Source organism: Buteo buteo, chromosome 6, assembly GCF_964188355.1.
Source record: "Buteo buteo chromosome 6, bButBut1.hap1.1, whole genome shotgun sequence".
NCBI lineage: Eukaryota > Metazoa > Chordata > Aves > Accipitriformes > Accipitridae > Buteo > Buteo buteo.
The window spans coordinates 53948300-53968624 of record NC_134176.1 but is presented as its reverse complement, the minus strand read 5'-3'; the positions used below and the strand labels follow the sequence as shown (position 1 = coordinate 53968624).

Genomic DNA, 20325 nt, shown 5'->3' with positions numbered 1-20325 from the left:
CTGCTGTTTAATGAATCTCACTGACACTGCTGCCCTCCATCGGGGTAAGTGTCAGAGGCTGTTAACCTTGGTTACAGCTTGAAAACCAGTAGGAAATGCTGCTCAAATCCAGGCCACATACAGGGAGAGCTGGGAACTAAGTGCACAGATGCATTTCACTGGGACAAATGTAAAAGCATCCTTGAGATACTGTTTTGGTGGAGCTTCATTTATGGAGGGACTGAGGGAGCATTTAGGGAAGATGGTAATGAAATGATGGAGAGCCAGCAAAGCACTTGCTAACTGACCTCAAGGAAAAAAAAACAACCAACCAAACTTAAAAGGAAAAAGGAGTTCTCCCAGCTGAACACTGGAAGGAGAGAAAAGGCTATGTGGAACACTGAGCAAGAGAACATTTATGTTTTGATTTTTTATCACGTTCAGCAAAACTGGGTTTCATGTATATTCTCCGCAGGTACCCAAGACTGCACAATCAGTGCCTCCATGTGGTAGAAACAAACCTCCGCTGACAAGTTGCTCTGGTGAAAAGGAGTAACAGTATTCTGCAAAGTGCCCCTGGGTAGGGGTGAGCATGCAGAACAGAAGTCCCTCCCGAGCTGCTTGGAGCCGCTGGCAGGGTCAGGAAACCTGCACCATCTCTTCTCTGTTGAACCCACGGCTGCCATCCCTAGCAAAGCTGCACTGATGAGGAATTAGAGCCCTTTTTGCTCTTCCCAGACAAAGTATCCCACCAAGTGCACTTAAGACAATCTGTGATAGACCTGGATGTTCAGATTTCAGGATTTCCACTCATTTGCTCCAGCATGACTTGGGTCAAAACTACTTAAGATAACTTAAGTATTCCAATAGCAAAGTCGCCATGCAAAGAGTAATGAGTTCCGGCCAGTTTTAATCACAAATTCAATTAAAGTTAGGTTCCCAGCAGGCACATTAACCTCTTCTGTATAAAAATGCAGACAGTATTACTGTCAGAGAGATCTTTTTCCCCTCACACATTTCCACTAGCATGCAGGAGGTCCCTAGGAGCAGTCACTGATATTTGGAAGTACCTCTCTGGGGACGCTGTGTGGGTTTTATCAAGCTCCAGAGGAGCCCGAGCTGTGAGGCTGTGAATTCACACCTCAGCCCAGGTCAATCTGAAAGTGCAAGACAGTACAGCTATTTCTTTAAAAACATGTGACATTGTAAACTATGTGAACAGTGGGCACTTAATGATCACCCCACAAAGATATCAAACAACTCCACTTTTCTTGGCCTCTGAGAAACAAGCATGTAACTTTTCCCAGGGCTCTAAAGTAGTTTTTTTACAGGGATCACAGTCCTGCAGTATTTTAGGATCCCTTTGCTCTGCATAAATTTCAGTCTGTAATGGATAAGAACATTTGCTCCACTTGCTGCAAGGTAACAAAGACTGGTTTATGAAGTTCAACAAAATGACTCGTGCATAGGCTGGTGGCTTTTACTCCCCCTGAACACATGGGCGTACACAGTAACCCTGACTTTTTAAAAATTTTTATTTTTAAAAGGTCCTGTAAAATCAAAGCAGTAGCTCAGTACTTAAAAGATCTGCTGATCTGCTTTGAGCAGGCCATTGGAACACTTGACCAGAGCTCCCTTCCAAGCTCTATTATTGTAGGAAGATCTAATCGCAGACATCTCCATTATAAGGAGATACGGGAAGACTTACAGAACAGTCTTGCTCCTCATGACCTCTTTGTTACTATGTTTGGAGGGGAAAGGGGGCAGAGAGGAAGGCAAAGGAGAAAGAAGTGAAGAAGTCTTGCACCAGCCTTTTCACATGGGCTGAGGGAAAGGATGAATTTGAACTGTGCCAAAAGCCCGAGAACTCAGGTACTGGTATGTAAGAAGGGATACAGACTATAAATGCCCAAACTAGCCTGGAAACCCCACACATGAGGCACTTCAACAATTCAGTTAGGCACCACCAGTTTGCTGGTACTTCCTACCCTGCATCTCAGTCTGGGCCAAATGATACATACACAGAGGGATGTTTCCTGGACTTTCTGAATTCCTTTCATTTTTGGTCAGATCCTTTTTTTTTTCCCTTTTAGAAGTCCCCAACAATTGAATAACAGAATTTCCTCAGAAGTAGCCAGAGCAATCGCTGGTTCTGCACAATCCTTCAGAAGCCCCAAGAACTCCCATCAGCAGCAGTTTTATGGTTTGTGCATGAGAAAGCACCAATTTCGCTTGAGGTTTGCTATGATCCATGGTAATCAGTCACCCTGAGCCCCCAAAAGAATAAAAACAGAGGAAGAGGTTTGCACACATCCCTGCAGGTCAAAGCCGTGGAGTTTCATAAAGTATTGGAAACAACAGCGCTTTACTCTGGACAGAGATGAAGGGTGCATTATTCTCGTGCCAGCGGCCAGCTTAGGAAAACATGCTCCCAGCATCAGGAGTTTGTCTCGACTGACTGACTGAAGAGGGAAAGGGCAAGAGGATGTTACCATTGCCATGCCATCTGCTATGCTTCGTACTCCTTCCTCCCTGCCGTCCACTGCCCTGGGTAAACAGTCACTTGAAATTAAACCAGCAAGTGCTGCAGTGTACACATTGTCCTCAGTGGGAACATGAAAATGGACTCAGATGGGGTAGTCAACAACAAAAACAATAGCCAGATCTACAAGAAGAGAGAGGAGTCAGCCCAAGCTGCCCTCCCCATGCCATACCCACCTACCCAGAGGGTGAGTAGATCTGCTTTGCAAAGCACTCCATCTGTGAGTGATGGCAAAGAGCACCATCTGAAAAACAAAAAGAGCGCTGTCTACAGCGTCCTGGAAGTACAATTTCTGTGGGTTATCTCCATGACAGGTAATGTCCTAGCACTGGATAGCGAGTGCACCTTCTGTTTGAAAACTGCTAACAAACAAACCAAGGCTTTCTGAGGACCACTATCTGCGCTTGACCTGTCAGTCAGACTCTACATAATACTGCTATTGGAAGCAATTTTCAAGAGTAAAACCAGAAAGATCAGCAAGACTGGTATAGCCTGCACAGGTCCTTTGACTACACCCTTCCCCAGAAGAGTTGCAAACATCCCCTTTCTACAAAACCATAACCTCCTTGCCTTTCAAAGCTGTAGAGAATGGTCCAGACCACACTCGTCTTGAGACTCAACCATGGCAAATACAAGTTTAGACAAGAACATTCTGTTCTTTGGTGCTGGGACCATGAGTAGTGCCTATTTAAACCCAGACATCAAGCTTATGTTTATGGCAGAAGGAGGAAGAGTTCATCATAGGATTTTTGCTTTCCAAGACTGTGTTTTCCCCCAGCTTCACTGTCACCCAGATCAAATAAAGATCCAGCAGAAAAACCTCACTCAGATTTTTGAACTTTGCATTCTTCAAGATATATATCCCCCTACCTATCTGTCCACCACACCACTGCTTCTTTTTGGAGCGACAACTCCAGTCTCAGCCCAGGTCTAGCATTTTCTCTCATCCAGTAATGAACAACTGTAAAGTTTGGAATTCTTACAGAAAAATGAGATCCTTTGCTGAACTTTATGAACGTTAAGTGTCAGAACAGCTGCAATCCACATGAAGACTCAAATGGAGCAAAAGTGGTGCAACCAGATTTGACCAGCTAGGTCAGTCTTGCATCTACCTGTACTTCATGCTCTCTCTTCCCTTAATGAGTGACAACTGAAAATCCTAGACATCCAGGCCAACAAACCAGTTAATTCCCACACTGCTTTACCCTTGCATGAAATGCCTTCTTGACAACAACCGCTTCCAAAATTCACCCCTGAAAGCAGGATCAGTCTGAATGTGGGACGGGCACCAGTATGCAGCAATGCCCCATTCTGGCAACTCTCCATATGCAGGAGGCACTTCAGTGCTTTGCCTCCACCTCAGGAGGCTGCAAGAGTGACATACATTTTGCAGATACACACCAATACCTGAAGCACTGCAGCATGGTTAAACATGTTCCCTTACTGCTGCAGTTAACAAACCAGAGCCAGCCCCACTCCTGGTTCAGTACTGACTGGTATTGGGGTTCTGCTCTGCTGAGTCCCGGGGCCGGCAGAGGGAGCGCAAGCACACGCATGATTTCTGTGTTCCGAGCTGCAGCAACTCACTCCATGTTTCTCCTAACACAGTAAAGCTGACACTACGATGACAGCCACCACAATTGTTGCAAGCGAAGCCCAGAAACAAAACAAAAAAAGCACCTCTTCCAATGTCTGTCAAATGGGAAAGGACAAAAAAAAAACCCAAACAGAATCAAATGTTACCCTGGGGATAATGCAAAGCATTTTGTAAATATTTGAACATAAAGTAAAAAAAAAAAAAAAAATTAAAAAAAATGGAGTGAGACCTGTCAGCATTTGTAAGAGTAGATAAATAGGATCATCTTTATCATTTGTCCTCATTCCAGAAAATAGCCATCCTCCATACACACATCCTTGTTTTAGTCCCTTTCATTGAATCTGACTCCAAAGGATTCACCACAATAAACTGAAAGAGCACAAGCACACCCTTTACAGAAGGGGTCACGGCACTTTGGTTTGTTTTTCTGTCACACAAAACAACAAGGGGTGTTTGATGGCCTCTCTCTGGAAGACAGAACCCCAAAAGGGAAGGCAGAAGAGAACTGGACTCACCTCATCCAGTTTGCTTTGGTTTCATCTGTTCCATCGATGGATTTGTAGCGGTTGTTCTTATCAACAATCTGCAGAACAAGAGAATAGATGCAGCATGTCAACTAGCTGGTCCAGTCAGGAGAAGGTCTACGACTCTCAAATCACTGCTTCAGTTCCAGCCTTAAGTCAGGACATGAAACTCTAGGCCATGAATCTCAGCTCTCCTAGTACTACAGGCTGCTGCGCTGGACATGTGTGCAGAGGCTTCTCTGAACTAAGAGGCATTTTCCTATGTACAAATATCCCTAATACATAACTATGGATGCAGATGACAAAACTGTTAATAGTCCTGAGATACAGAGGATTATCTTCCCTTTCAGGACAGGGCTAAGACACACATTTATTCTACAAACAGAAAAGCGTGAGCAGCATTTCATATCAGCAGCTCTCAATTTTTTCACACCTGTAACTTCAGTCCCACATCTCATTTCTCATAATAATTAATATCCATCAATCTAGTGACATCTCTTTCTCATAGGCTAACCAAGGCCTGTAGTACTAGGGGAAAAAAATACGGGGTTTGGTGCTGGAGTCTGCATGTAGATCAGTTCCTGATGCACTGGATCTCCTCTTTCCTGGCCTCTTGAGCCACCTGTTCTGCTCAAGCGGGCTGGGAAGAGTACTGCAGGCCCATGAGAGAGCTTTGCAATATCTAGATACAATCCTTCCTCTATCCTCAAAATGATGACGAGAGCAGAGAAAGGTACTGGAGGAGCCCTAGAGGTTGAGTGGGGATGGAAGAACATGGCAAGGGGAAGAGGAGAAGCAAGCTCTGCTTCCTACAGCTGTGAGCTGAACTTGGGTGCCATGGCACCTGGTCTCCTTTCACGTATCAATACCCTTAAGCTTCTAATAATTATGGCAGGTTGATGTTTGCCTACTGCCCATGTGGGTCAGTGGAAGATCTTTGGAGAAGGGGAAAGATGGCTAAGGTCTGGCTCCACAGACCCGCGAGTCCCCCAGCTCTGAGCTGCATGGCTGGGGCATCACTTCGTTGGGAAGACTCGTCACTCACCAGCCACGAGAAGAATCCTGCGGACTTGTCCTGGCTAGAGATCTGCCCCTCGTACGGCCCGAAGATGTGACCTTTGGGGATCACCTCGTTCATACAGCGCACGTCATTCTCCCCATTGGGCTCTTTCACCACCTCCATTCCAGGCGGGATGGTCAGCGCTGCCCGGTCAGGGATGCCAACAGGCACTGGGGTGTCAGACACGAACACCGGGGGGCCATGGTTCGGGCACTCATCCACGAAGTACTCCTGGCAGGACTCGCAAACTGTGGGTGCAAGGGGAGCAGGGGTTAGGTTGGGCAGATGCGATGCCTGTACAGGCTCACATAGCTCATAGGATGCACAGTGCTCAGGCCAGCATGCCCCAGCTCACCATCCTCCCCCCAGCCCAGCTGCGTCCCCTCCCCAAATTCCAATCTCCACACACGCAGAGATGCTTCAGCGGCTGCTCAACTCATTTCGCCACGCATCTCTCCACAAGGGCTCTGCCCCAAGCCATGCCTGCCCGACCAACGCCTGCGCTTGCGTGAGCCCTGGTGCCCTACGCAGACTGGCCACGTGCGCAGGGAAAGACCCCATCTCCACCTGCAGAGACAGAGCGTGTGGGCTCCTCGCACATCCCTGGTCAGCGGCAATGTCCTCAAGTCAAAAGGTTTGATGCCCCACGCACCCGAGGGGAGCTAAAACAAACATCCCTGGAAAAAAATACCCTCATCATACAGTCTTTATTCTGTGTTCGGGAGAAAGGTAGCATCCCAAGGCACTTGTCCTGCGACCAGACAAGGACTCAGGCCTACAATTTGATATATTGTAGGTATGCCAACGTAACCAGCACCAGTTTTCTTTCCCAGAATACGGGGAGGGGGGAAAGAGTTGTCATCGACACAATGCTCCCTTCACAGTTTCTGAATTCAAGCCTTTGGGTTCTGCAGACTCTTGGGCTTTTCCCACATGCACATTTTTATGTTTCCAGCACGCCTTCCACCTACCTCCCTACCACTGCACAGCCCCATGATGGACAAGCTGCTTTTGTGCAACAGCTTCCTTATCAAACGTGCCGGTCTTTTCAGGAGAGCACGCAAATGTGTCCCCAGCTTTTTTCTTCCCTGCTTCCTGCCCCAAACCAGCAAGGTGCCGACTAGGAAAGACTGAAGCCTATATAGTGGTGATGTTGCTTTTCCCTCAGTCACAAGACACTTACACCAGAAATCCACTTGCTGAAAGCTCTTGGTCATGATCAAATCCCGTTTCCCTTTCAGTTTCTTGGGCTCCACCTCCATGGACTGTGGGTCAGGCCTTCCAGAGCTGGGGAGGGAACAACAGAAAGATGATGTTAAACTACCAAGATGTTGGGACTGCACACAGAGAGGAGCAGAGGCAACAGGGCCTGACCAACTCTCTTAGTCCCCACACCAGCAGCAGAGAAATGATTTAACTCGCCATCCAACCTGCCAAAAGCTGGTGCCTGAGACGGCTTAAGGCTAAAGCCTGCAGCAGGTAGCGGCGTCAGCTAGAGCACCTCCATGCATGGCACACATGTGGCACGTCCCACACTAGGCACGAGAGTGGCAGAGGGGACTCCCACCAGCAGAGAGGTGCTACAGCCTGGGAAACGTGCGGCTCAAAGGCAAGGCATCACCCTCAACGCATGCCAGCACCGCAAAGCCCGATGCGAACTAGCATATATAACAGACGTGTGCCTAGCACGTGAGTAGGTGACCACCCCTGTCATACAGCTCAAGGCAGACCTCACAAGGGAGGGGTTTAATAACTTTGACAAGTTCTGGTATATCTCACAAAACCAACTTTAAGCGGGGAGGGAGGTAGAGAGAAGGGGGTTACAGTACATGGGACCGAAGCTCAGCCGCGTACCAAGGCTGTCCATACTCCTGGTCCCGGCGCGGAGAGCAGGCCTCTGTTTTTATCGTCACCATCTCCCCTAAGGAAGCCTGGGTCTGGATCAAACAGTCCTTCAAGTTTTCACTCATGTTCTGAAAAACAACAAAGGAAGGGAGGAGAAAAATGAGTGGCCAAGAAATCACAGCCTTCCTCCCCCAGCAGAGCAGGCTCCCTCCTGGCATCAAGAGCTGCCATCACATACTGGGGCACCTACGTGCGCATGTAGGTGGAAAGCTCTTCCCACCCTGGGGAGGAAAGAGCAGTTCAGTCGCAGGTCAGGTGAAGAGCGTGAGACACCACGGAGCAACCTGAGGCACCGGGAATCCGAAGTATGCTCCACAGAGCCCATTAAAAACGTCGCGCATGTAATTTAAGACTGGTGGGTGGGATGTGTTACAGAAAAACGGAGCACCGCTAACTCAGACCAGGTCTTTGGGGACAGAATGACAAGAAAGAGGAATGCAAGTCGTGGCATGAACCAGGATCTGTCTAAAATATAACATATGCCAGCTGCCATCTGGGAACAGAGCGTGGTGTACTACACCCCTGCAGACGGAGCTTTCTGTGCGCTCCAGACACCTCTGACAAACAGGTTAAGTGCCTACAGCGCTCTGCCAGACTCCACCAAATTGCACAAGTCATGCTCTCGATCCTCCTGTCCCTTGCAATGACCGGAGCCGAGCTACCACCACCCTTCTGGCACGCAAGCTGCTGTGGTGAAAATGCTTCTCCCTCAGCTCAATGCAAGAGCCAGGAACCACTTAATGATGTCTAAGGACAGCAAGCTCCAAAATGATAACAATTCCCTCCTCCACCCATCATGGGATGCTGTTGAAGAGAAAATATTGATATGGCAAGTGATGATAATTCAGAATGGGTTTAATTAAGATTTCTGGAAGGGCCACTAAGCTTCAGAGCATCCCAGCTCAAGACAAGGAATAAAGGAGAGCACTGCTTGTCTCTATCGCATTCATCTTAAGACTTCCTCCAAGGCACACAAACTGGCCACTCTCAGGCACCATACCAGATCAGACTTCACAGCTGCTCCCCCCAAAGTCCCCTGTGACCCCTCTTTCCACGCCTGCTGCCAGACGGCACGCTCCGTTATGCTGCGTACCCGCAGTGCCCAGCAGAGGGGCCTCAGCAGCTGATCAGACCCCTTCTGTCAGGGGAGCTGGTGGAAGAGCCCGTCCCCATCATAATTTGGCTCTGGGCATCCCGAAATTCGTGTTCTGAAGACAGGAATTTTCTTCTTCCACACATGCTTGTATGGGACTGAGCACCGTGGAAATCTAGTCTACGTTTGTGCCCTGTTTACAGCAAGCCAGAATGCTATTCCCAGCCTCTGTGGCTCTTCTTTGTGCCAGGGGACAAATGATTAATTTTTCCAGCCCAAATTCTCACATGCCAATGTGCAGCCTGAAAGACCTTTATCGAGCCTGTATCAAGGAGTCACTAGTTAATATTCATATAGTGCTCTGAAAGGAAAGCCTCAGCATTAAGTACAACTAGATACACGCAAACACACGCACTTTTAAGCCTTTGCCAGACACCTAAAACAAGACACATTTTCTTTCAGAATTGCCACAGCCAGTCAGAAAGGAAGCAGTATTAAGGGCAAGGAGGGGTTCATTGTTTTGGCAGGCTGAGCCCCTGCTCTGCGCTCTCCGGAGTGAGAGAGAAGCTCTCCAGTCCTGTCCCCACGCACCAGCCGGTGCTGCAGGCAGGGGCTACCTGCCCTTCCCAGAGGAGAAGGAAAAGTTTTTTCCTGAAAAGTCTGCAGTAAAGCAGTTCAGGAGGGAAAAGGCAGCAGCTGGGGGAGGGAGAAAATGTTAAAAAACAAGAAGGGATGGGAGCTGCCCCAGAGGTGGTTAGCTGCATGGCCTGCACTGGCACAGGAGGCAGATGCTGGCTGTGGGGCAGATGCTCTCGGTCAGAAAACCCACATTTTGGAAGCCTGGTGGACAGGGCACCTGGAGTTAAAACAGCCACAACACCCAAGTCTTCAGTAGGAAGAGATGCAGACAACTGTCTCCGAAGATACAATGGTTCTTCCTTTCCCACTCTTCCCTTGCGAGGACTCCTCCATTACGGAGCAAGAGAGACCCTGCGACGGCGCAGTCTGACCCTCACAAGGCAGGCCACTGCGCTTCCTTCCGTAACTCCTGGTTAAACTATAGCATACCTCCAGCGGGGGGGAAAAAAAAAAAAAAAAAAAAAAAGAGAAATCAAGTGTTTATTTTACACACAGAGCCCCTCCTTTTACTGTGCGGCACATTTTGCAGCTCTCCCCTCTCACGGTCCTCCCTGAACTCCCTCCAACTTATCAGCAACATTCCTGCGCAGCACCGGCCGCAGCTCTCCTGCGCTGACGGGAGCAGCACCTTGCACCAAGATAACGCGCTCCCTGCCCCTGCTCAGGATTTCCATGTTTGCGTCCAAGTACCGCATTCACTTTTCTTGCCACCGTGCCCAGCTGGGGTTTTTGTGTTCGGTGAACCGCCGTGCCGCCGTAAGAGCCCTAGCTCCTGCAACAGCTCCCAGGCCACCGCCAGCCCTCCTACCTGCTCTGCGACTAGGTGTCTGCTTTTAAGACATTCACACAACTTGTTGTCTCGCCCAGCATACATGTCAGCACAACTCCACTGCTAACTTGCCTCTTTTCATTACTTGCGACTTGCCCGCGCTTTGTGTTGCCCACAAACATCATCCAAATTAACTTTGTGTTTTCTTCCTGGACACCGACAAACTTAGAATCATAGAATCGTTTAGGCTGGAAAAGGCCTTTAAGATCATCAAGTCCAAACGTAAATCTAACACTGCCAAGTCCACCACTAAACCGTGTCCCTAAGTGCCACATGTACACATCTTTTAAATACCTTTAGCAATGGTGACTCAACCACTTCAGCCTGTTCCAATGCTTAATAACCCTTTCAGTGAAGAAATTTTTCCTAACATCCAATCTAAACCTCCCCTGGCGCAAACTGAGGCCGTTTCCTCTCGTCCTATCGCTTGTTACTTGGGAGCAGAGACCAACACCCACCTCTTGATTAGCATCAAGCCAAAAAAACAATTCCCAGCTGACACTACTAGAAATACACTATCAGCAACGGCTCTCCTTTTGCTGTCACACTGTGACCTTTCATTTAGTCAGGTTTTCGTTTATTCATAGAATAGTTTGGGTCAGAAGGGACCTTTAAAGGTGACCTAGTCCAACCCCCCTGCAACGAGCAGGGACGTCTTCAACCAGACCAAGTTTCTCAGAGCCCCGTCCGACCTGACCTTGAATGTTTCCAGGGATGGGGCATCCACCACCTCCCTGGGCAACCTGTGCCAGTGTTTCACCACTCTCATTGTAAACAATTTCTTCCTTTTATCTAGTCTAAATCTACCCTCTTTTAGTTTAAAACCATTACCCCTTGTCCTATTACAACAGAGCCTACTAAAAAGTCTGTCCCCATCTTTCTTACAAGCCCCCTTGAAGTACTGAAAGGCTGCAAAAAGGTCTCCCTGGAGCCTTTTCTTCTCCAGGCTGAACAACCCCAACTGTCTCAGCCTGTCCTCACAGGAGAGGTGTTCATCCCTCTGATCATTTTTGTGGCCCTCCTCTGGGCCTGCTCCAGCAGTGTGTGGCACACGGAATCATTCTAGCTGCTTATTCCGATGACCTGTGGCACAACTTCAGTGCATTAAACATGCAAGACAGACCAGTGCTTTTACCTTTACCAAGCAAAATTACAGCAACATCAGAAAATGACACCATATTAGAAAAGACCTATTTTTAAAAAATCTGCACAGGCTCATTATTAGAATTAACCCCCCCTTAAATCATGATCAATCCAATCCCTACAAGCTATTACATTATTTTACTGGAAGTCAACATCAGACTGCAGGTAGCCTAGTACTCTAGTTTGCCCAGATTAGACTTAGTATTAGCTTACTTGTTTATGACTAACACACAACATTTTTTTCAGTCTAACTCATTACATATACTCTTTTTTTTTTTTTTTTTTTTTAAAAAAAAAAAGGCATTTGTGGCCCAGAGACCACTGCTCAGCCAGCCCTTCTATAATCCCTGGATGCAAGTTAGCCAGAATAGCAAACTTAAAAATGTACTGCTGTAGTAGTTGTTGTTTGGTCATTTCCCAAGCTACTGCTACAACAGAAAGCATTATGCTGCTGCTGTAACTGGTACTGTCATCTAGATTTTCTGCCAGCTACAGGAAAGAAACATTTGACATTTCTCCAGTTCCAGGCATCAGTAGATGACTGTGCTTTTAGGACTCTTAGCTTCTGATGTATTTAAAGCTGCTTTTAATTTTTCCTAATTTCACTGCCCATTAGTTTCTCTTTCTTGCCCTTTCTCCTCCCCTTTTAGTTTTCCACAACCATGAGAGTCTAGTTCACATTCTGCACTTTCTACTCCCTTCACTTCATTGGTTTGGGGTTTTTTTGGGCAATTTTTACAGTTGTGTTTGTTCTATCACCTAAATATGAAGATCCTCTGAAAATTTCAGATGATGTGCAGAAGCACCATGTAAGCATAAGCAGAGCAAGCTCCTTGGTTACTGCTTAAGGTATCCCGGGGGGTACTCAGCCTCCTACGTGCATGTCCCTGTGCCCATCAGGACAGTCAGTCCTCCCAATGTCAGCGTGCACACAGCCTACTGCAAAGTCCTAGCAGCACGTCAGAGAGGACAATCCCTAGGTGAGAGAGATGCTGTGAAGATCCAGGTGCTGTTTGCACACAACATCAAGCCCTTTGGACAGCAAAGGCAGCCGTGGTATGGTACGAGGCACAATGCCCCTCGGCAGGCCCAGGACACCAGTGTGACTGCTACGAATCCTAAGAGGCATCCCCAGGTTCACCAGCAGTGCCACATAACCTCTGCCGTTTTCTTTACAAAGTAGGCAAGGACCTGTCACGTTTCTGCATGACGCATCTTAAGATGCCCGGTGGCTTTACTATACTGCTCACGATCAGGGAAGTACAAAACACGGGAACATCTGAGCTGTTAATCTCTAATGCAGGAAAAAACGTCCAAATGGGGTTAAGCATGAACAAACCTGTGAATTCCTATCCTCAAGTATGCCGCCTTTATCACTGCCCCTCTTGTAGTTATTAGTTAACAGCCACAGACTCTTATCTGCGTGGATCAGTCTCCAAAACAGAGCTTTAATTTTACATTTTACTGGCACATTTCCCAGATTGGGACATTCTTGCATGTGAAACAGCCATGTAGGAATCCATCCCCTCGTCAGCACACAGCTCCTTCACTCAGTTTCTCCCTGCTGGCCTTCTGGAGGTCAACCCCTCTTCTTTTAAGAAAGATCTTGCGTAGCTCGTACCACGTTTTAAAGTGCAGGCCCATGGTGAAAGATGGACTTGAATTCATATGCTTTTTCTACAGTTGCATATTATTACCAGAAATAGTAATCCAGAACAGTCAGCTACTGACGAGCCGAGAAGGGGGAAATAAAGCACAGCATTCAAGGCTCCGAGTTCCCCCGCGAACAGCCATGAAGACCCAGGCTGACCGTCTTCCCCGAGGTGAATTCACTTACCAAGGTCCTTGGCCATGCCAACCATTTCGGGTCACTTTATGAAGTACCGGCTGGCTACGCAGCTCACGCTCGCAGCCAATGCAAACACCAAGAGACCCCGCAAAACAAGAGGGAGGACCAGTTTGCTCAGAGGAGGACCAGTGTCCACAGACAGACACCAAACCCATGCTCCACTGGGAAAATTGCTTTCGCCTTGAGAGTTGCCACAGCGCTGGCTTAATGTTTCCCCCCCCGCGAAGTACAACGTTCCTGTGGGTGAAGCTGTCTTCCACCCAGCAGAGTGGCATCCCGGCAAGGTGAAGGCTGGTGGCAGGGCAAGAGCCGATGACCTGGCTCCCAGCTTGATGTGAGGCCGGGGCTCTTCCCTGACAGCTGCAGAGCAGGGCTGAAGGCAGCCTGCACAGCTGGAGACAAGCTGGGGCAGTCACAAATTCAAACTTAATTAGTGAAAATTACAGGGCATGGATGATGTAGGATTTGAGCAGCATGGGCTGTGACTAGGACTTGTTTAAATCATTGCCAATTACTCCACTGCAGTCGGAAGCCATGAATTCACCAGAAGAGAAGTAAGAAACATTTTCTTTGAGTTCTGAATTCTGAAAATACCAAAGAAGGTCAGGACTACTAGAAAGGCACCCAGAAAGCACCCCCAGTTTTGCTGCAGCCTTCCGAAGAAGCTTGGAGAGCAAGCTTCAAAACCACAAGACTTAAACGCATTTTACAGCAGGGAGGGCTGAGAGTTCCCAGTGGTTTCAATGACTTGCTCAAGACCAGCAACTGACATGACAAACAGCATCGGGGTGCCACGAGACCAAGTTCCCCAGTGTCATCCTGACTGCAGACAGGCTGGGGACAGAGACATTCCCGTTTGCCAGCCTGGAACTCCTCCTGCCATTTCAAGTGGATGCGAGATGCGTTCACACTGTCACTCTTACATGGTCCACTGGCAAACTGCATCATCAAAACCTGCCATGATCTACATCATGACTGATGCGTTTCAGAAGGGGAAGACAGAAAAGAACTTCTGAAATAATCCCTGAACTAGTCTTAATTTTGTCTTATGGTGACTTCTAGTGAAGGTAGAAAATGCTGCTGACTTTATTACGGTCAGTTGGGAGCATTTGCCCTTTGTTGATCTCAGGGTAGTAAGCTAGTGGCACACATCAGCACAATCCTCTGCAAACCAGGTATTATCTGGCACAACTTCTCTACATTAAGTGTTGAGTAAGGACTCACCACAGCGGGATGCTGACAATGTAAAGCTCCCATGCAGCCTAAAAGCCTCTGAAACAGCGTGGCATACCACAGAGCCAAGGCAGCTACTTACTGCAGCTGAAAGAATAAATAAGTGACTTGCATTTTAAAATATATTAAAAATAATACCTTTAAACTGGAAACTTCTCATTTTTGCTGTATTTGGCTCCCTGCATTGATGTCACAGATTCACAGTTTAAGGGTAGAAAGGAGAATTAGGTCAACCTGACTGATCCCCTGTACATCACATGCTCTTACCTTTAGCCTACAAATAGGACAGAATCTCCATCCAAGTCTAGCAAGAGGAAGAGAAGCCAACACTTCATCAGAAGTTCATTTCAATTGTTAATCCTCATCACAGACAAGTTATATGTGAATCTCTCTAGTTCTGGGCACCAGTCAGCACTTCTTTCAAAGGGCCCTGCAACCCAGTGGGAAAGGCTGAAATACCTGGCATGTTGGGACGCTGCTTTAAGCAAATGGAAAGAATTGCTTCCCAGGTTAATGGCTGTAACAAACCTCACCATCTTTGGTCAGGACTGCCAGTTGCACTTCTTTGCCTTTGGCTTCTTCAACATAAATATATACCTACATTTATAAAGTTAAAACAAACAGACGCAAAACCCCAGTACTAAAACAAGATGCTATTCCACCAACATTTTTCTCCCCAAGGACAGAATAAGAGTACAACCAAGTGGCAGATGTAAGCCTTGCTCCTTAAGGTACTACTGAAAGGTGTCTGGATAGCAATAGTGACAAGCACTGAATAAAAACACATACCTAGCAGAGCCCTGGATATGTACCCGTGCAGTATCTTCTCAACTTTCCAACAGTTTTCATCATTCTTCTTTGTAACTTTTCTAATTTTCTCTACATTACTGCAAGATGCTGGCACCAGAAAGCTATGCTGATATAAGACTGAGTCTGTAGTAAATATAAGGGTTACAGACATAAAACTACCTCCTCAGCCTGATTCATTACCTCCCCATCTGTGTGTCCAAAATCACGGTCGTCTTTTCCAGCTAGAACCTGGCACAGAAAGCTCCCCAGAGCTGCCTGCCCATTCCAATCCCCACGTTCTCACATAGGACTGCTCGGGACACAGCCCCCATTTGCAGATCACATTCAGGACATACCTTTCCAGATTCATAACTCTCCACTTGTCTGCATAAAAATTGTTTTGTTTCAATGGCTCCATTTACCAAACAAACTGCACCACTCCATCCTGCCCCTATCAATAACTACAATTCACCAAACTTGTTTCCTCTACACATTTTGCCAGTGGTGAGTCATGCTTTCTTCTGCATCATTGAGCAAGTGTCAGGCAGAATTGGCTTCTCCCTTACCCTCATTTGAAGGGAAGGGTCATCGAGTCTACTTTGCAAACACAGTCTCCACAGATCATGTTGCAGAGACTCTTCTGTAAAATGATCAAGCTCTAGCTTAAAATAGCTGGATTATTTGCTCCTCTCATCTAAGGAGGCAATGCCAGAGCCTTGATCTTTTGACGCTGAAAAACCATTTTCTACGTTCATCTTAAAGTTAATCCACAAACAGTTGATTTATTAGTCTGCTAATACTGTCCTTTAGCTTAGAGTATCCTTCATCCTCCTTACTGTTTATACTGCCACTTCAGTTTATTTATTGGATGCTGACTCTCTATCAATCACTACCTTCACTTCCTAAGCCACTTGTAGTTTATGGATCTTCTTTGGCATTAGATATTAATGGGGTTCTCATCACCGAGTTAACTGCCTTATGTACCTAAGTATATCACATCTACGGATCTTTCTTTAAGCCAATGGTAAGCTTCTTGAAAACCAAAATCAGACCTGTATGAGAAGTGCAAGACACCTTCCGTAACATCAAATTTCAAGCATGAATTACTTTATATTTACCCAGGATTGGTGTCACGCTACACAACCTATCATTTCCTGGACCATCCACTTGGCGATTTTCAGAACTGTCCCAACACAATCACTCTTCCAGTCTCCCAAATTTACTGCAATCCACCAAGACTGATTAAAAATGAACATCAGCAAGCTAGAGACATCCTCTCATTTATCCAGTGCTCCCTTTGTTTTAAGGGAACATGCTTTTTCCTAAGCACAGCTGCCAGCAAAACTTCGCTTACCCACAAGACCCATGCGGGTCCCTGGATCCCTACTTATGGGGCTCTACTTTTAGATAATCAACCTATCCTTTCCTTGCTGCTGGCCCAGATGGCAGCCTTGACGGCAATCAAGCACACACAGCTCAACAAAGGGAAGTTATGTTTGGGTCTGCAAAAGTTCAAGTTTTTCATCATGCAGGTGCTTTTATAGAAAGCAGAGATGTGAATTTACTGCCCAAATGACCTACTCTCATCTGCGGACAGACAAAAAGGCTGGAGCGAGGAAGCGCTCGGTAGGCATGCAGCAGGCTGGGCCACTGCAGCGCTCCTGCTCTGCTGTGCTGGGAGAGGGAAAAGACACTGGAGCACCTTTAATGTTTTATAAGGCACGCGTAGGAAATTCAAGATGCCCCGGTCGGGTCCTGCCAGCCTCACCGCGCGCCTGGGACCCTGCCACATAGCACTCAGCACCCACCTGCTGCCCGCCACCAGCATCGCCCGGCCGCCCACCATGAGTTCACGCGCATCCCGAGGACCCCTGCACTTGTGCAGGCTGGCCAGCCTAAAAATTTCCGTGGGTGAGCAACACCAGTGATTCACATATTTGAACACTGACAGAGGTAAAAAGGGAAAGGGGAAGGGAAGGCGTGGGGGTGGGCAGGAAGCAAACCCCAGACACTACTTTCTAAATAGCAGATGTGGCTATTCTGGCTAGCAAACTTCCACTTTAATTTCTAACCCACAGAGATGGGAAATGATTCATGAAAAATCAACAGGATAAAATTAGCCGGAAGGCAAAGAGATAATTCATGCAACCCAACCGTCATGGGCTGAAGTGCCAGCACTACCAGCACTGCCTGGTATTTCAGCCTCTGGTGCCCTTCAGTGACTGGCACCCAGCCAGCAATCAGCTCCACATATATTTCCTTAGTGTCTAAATTAGCCCCTCTGGAGAGCACATCCATCTTTTAACGAGACGGCATTTCACTCAACACTTTTCTAGAAGTTACAGCTTTTTTCTTTTTTTTTTTTTAAAAAAAAGATTACCTGCAGTACTCTTGTCTTTCTCTTCCACTGCTGAATGTTTAGTGGTGTTAGAGGACAGGATGGGACAGACTGACAGGACAGACAGGCTTGTGCACACATCTGTAAGCCACGGCCAAGCTACGCACAAAATTCAAAGTGCCCCACCAAGTCAGAAAGCTCAGCACGTTTCACCAGAGCACTCTTTTCCTGCACAAAGCCAACAACGCGCTCAACGATGACAACTGAGCGCTGGTCTGCCTTTATACACACTGGTGGTTTTTTATAAGACTGCCCTTAAATTCCGCCACATAAAAAGCACGAACCACAAAAGACAATTTCACCCTTGATACAGCCACATGACAGAAAGTTTCTTGAGCAAACAGTATGACTTACAAATCACAACCCCAAAGCTCTTTATCCCAAAGGCAGATGAGAAACCCCCACCCCTCCAAGAGACCTCTAGACTTCCAGCAGGCACCTGGTTATTGATGCCCCTTCCCACCACCCAACTCAAAAGCTTCAGGAATCAAACATCAAATTGTAAAAGCCTCTGCAGCACCAATAGCTCTAGGCAGGCAGTCTCAGCTGCAGGGGGATCCCCATTCAGTTGGGACCTGTGGGTACAGATGCAAAACAAAGATAAAATCCTGCTTTGGTACCATTTGTCCAGTTGGCGCCTGTTCATTTCTGTTGAAGGATGTTACATGACAGTTCCTCTGTGTTTGTTACAGTGGTTTCACTCCACTTGGGCTTCAGGACACAGCTTTACTTGTTCAGCAAAAAAGGCAAGAATATTTGGTGGGAAAACGAGAAGGTAGGAGCAAATCATATTTTCATTTGTTCCTCAAATTCTAACAAACTAGCTCAGTCCTTTAAAAGAACTAACGAACACACCAGGCAGAACGAGAACAAACCAACTGTTCCACAAAATGCAGTGGAAGCAAAAGCAAGAGCCATATTTATTTCTCCTCATTTGTACCCTCTTGCAGGCCATTAGGGAGATAAGATCTCACAGTACAACAGACATTATTCAGGGCTGGTAAATCTGTCTACAGGTTAGGGGCTCACATTACACCACTTGGATGAGTACTGGCTGAGCATGGGTCACACCGACCCCCTCTTCCTTGGGGCAGGCAGCAGTCCAGGTACTCCCAGTGTCGGATCTGCCAAGAAATCAGATATCCGTGTGCTGAATTCACCACCACCACCATTTGATCCGCACATTCCCTTCCATACAGGGAGAGGGGTGTTCAGACCCTGTATATCCTAAGGCAGCTAACTACAAAAAAATTTCCAGCAGGGCCCAAGCACTTCTGGGCCATTCCTTCAAACCCCGCTCCTCAAGTGTGTCTTCTACATGAAGGTATTGGGTTGCACAGAAATACCTGGTCCTCTACACTACGGACAGTTTTAAAACACTGATCAGCAGAAGCATGGAAAGAGCCCAAGAATTCATTCAGTTCCAGTCCAAAGAGAAGAGGGAGCACATCACAGTGACTTCACGCATGCAAGTCACTGAGGGACTACAGAAGTTCACCCACTATCCCAAGAGAATTCAAAAGCAACATTTCACCACCTGACTACAGAATGAGACCTAGTTAAAAAGAACCCAACCAACCACAAGTCCATCAGACCTAAAGAGGATATGTTAGCATCTGATTTACTTGGTGCTAGCTCTCAACACATCCGAGAGGCTCAGTAAGTGGATCTGCTTTCTGGAGGTACTGCCTTTGCAACAGCAACACAGCGTTAGCTGGTGGCATCCTGCACTGAGGGTCAGGTACCACTGCACCCATCCAGCGGTCCTTCACTACACGATTTAGGAAAAAACTCTCAAGGAACAAAGCAACTTACGCACATACCATACCATACATAAGAAAGTTCTCTTCCCAATCACCAAGGGAAGAGAAATTCAGTAATTAAAAAGCTTCTATTCTTCAAAAGCTGACTGATCTCATTTGAGCTCAGAGAAGATCATCTGCATGCCTACGTGTGTACACATGACAACTCTAGAACGTATTTTATCATTCACAAAAGTATGTTCATGTGTGATCAGTATTGATTTTTCCTTCAGTCAGTTTCCAAGTGTTTTCATTAATTTACTCTGAAGGGATAAAAGGACTGGACTCTGCAAACTGTGGCATATTTACCATTCACGTTAGCCTTTCCAAGCAAGAGGTCTACAACTTAAGGAAAGCAACAGACCACATGAAGTACTCCAGCAGCCTCAGAACAAAAGAAATGTAAAAAAGAAACCTACAACAGCAAAGCCCTGCAATATAAACAGACATGAGAAGTCAAGGTTTATCCAAATGAATGGTGTCAAGCGGAACATGCTAGGAGCAGAAAGGTAATCCCAACCGAACTTACAACGTCTTTCTAGGAAGTTGCTATGTACACTTAGTCTGCTCACCTGTTTGAGCCCGCAGTTGAAGGATCACATTTAACTCCACTCAGCGTATTACAACACAGTTTATACGATACATTTTCAAAATAAAGCTTCATTGTACCACAAAGGAATGTACTGGACAATATTTCATGGCGGTTATCAGCCTGGAAACAGCTGATGTCCCTGACCAATATCAGCTCCAATTACCGGCCTTCAACACTCTCGAAGGGTGTTCACGGGGGGCCACGGGAGCTGCACTCAGGAGCCTGGAGCCCACGGTCCCCAGTGCGCAGGGATGACCTGGCTTGGGGACCGGCAAAGGATGCTCAGTGCATCGGATCGCCACTGTGCAAGGCAGGAGCACCACTGGCTTGTAGGGGTAGCTAATTAAAGCA

General features: G+C 47.0%; 1 protein-coding gene across 5 annotated transcripts in view; it reads right to left on the bottom strand.

The window, feature by feature from the left end:
- Positions 1-20325, bottom strand: part of PRDM11 (PR/SET domain 11) — a 52137-nt gene that overhangs the window by 25676 nt on the left and 6136 nt on the right. For 4 of the 5 annotated variants that reach the window (XM_075030976.1, XM_075030979.1, XM_075030977.1 and 1 more), the window contains exons 2-5: positions 7557-7675; positions 6886-6989; positions 5688-5950; positions 4634-4701 (exon numbers count right to left, since the gene is read on the bottom strand). In XM_075030976.1, coding sequence (XP_074887077.1) covers positions 4634-4701; positions 5688-5950; positions 6886-6989; positions 7557-7672 — 551 coding nt within the window. In that variant the 5' untranslated portion in view covers positions 7673-7675. Of the gene's footprint in view, positions 1-4633; positions 4702-5687; positions 5951-6885; positions 6990-7531; positions 7676-20325 lie in introns of all 5 variants that reach the window. The other variant, XM_075030978.1, reaches the window with a different exon arrangement.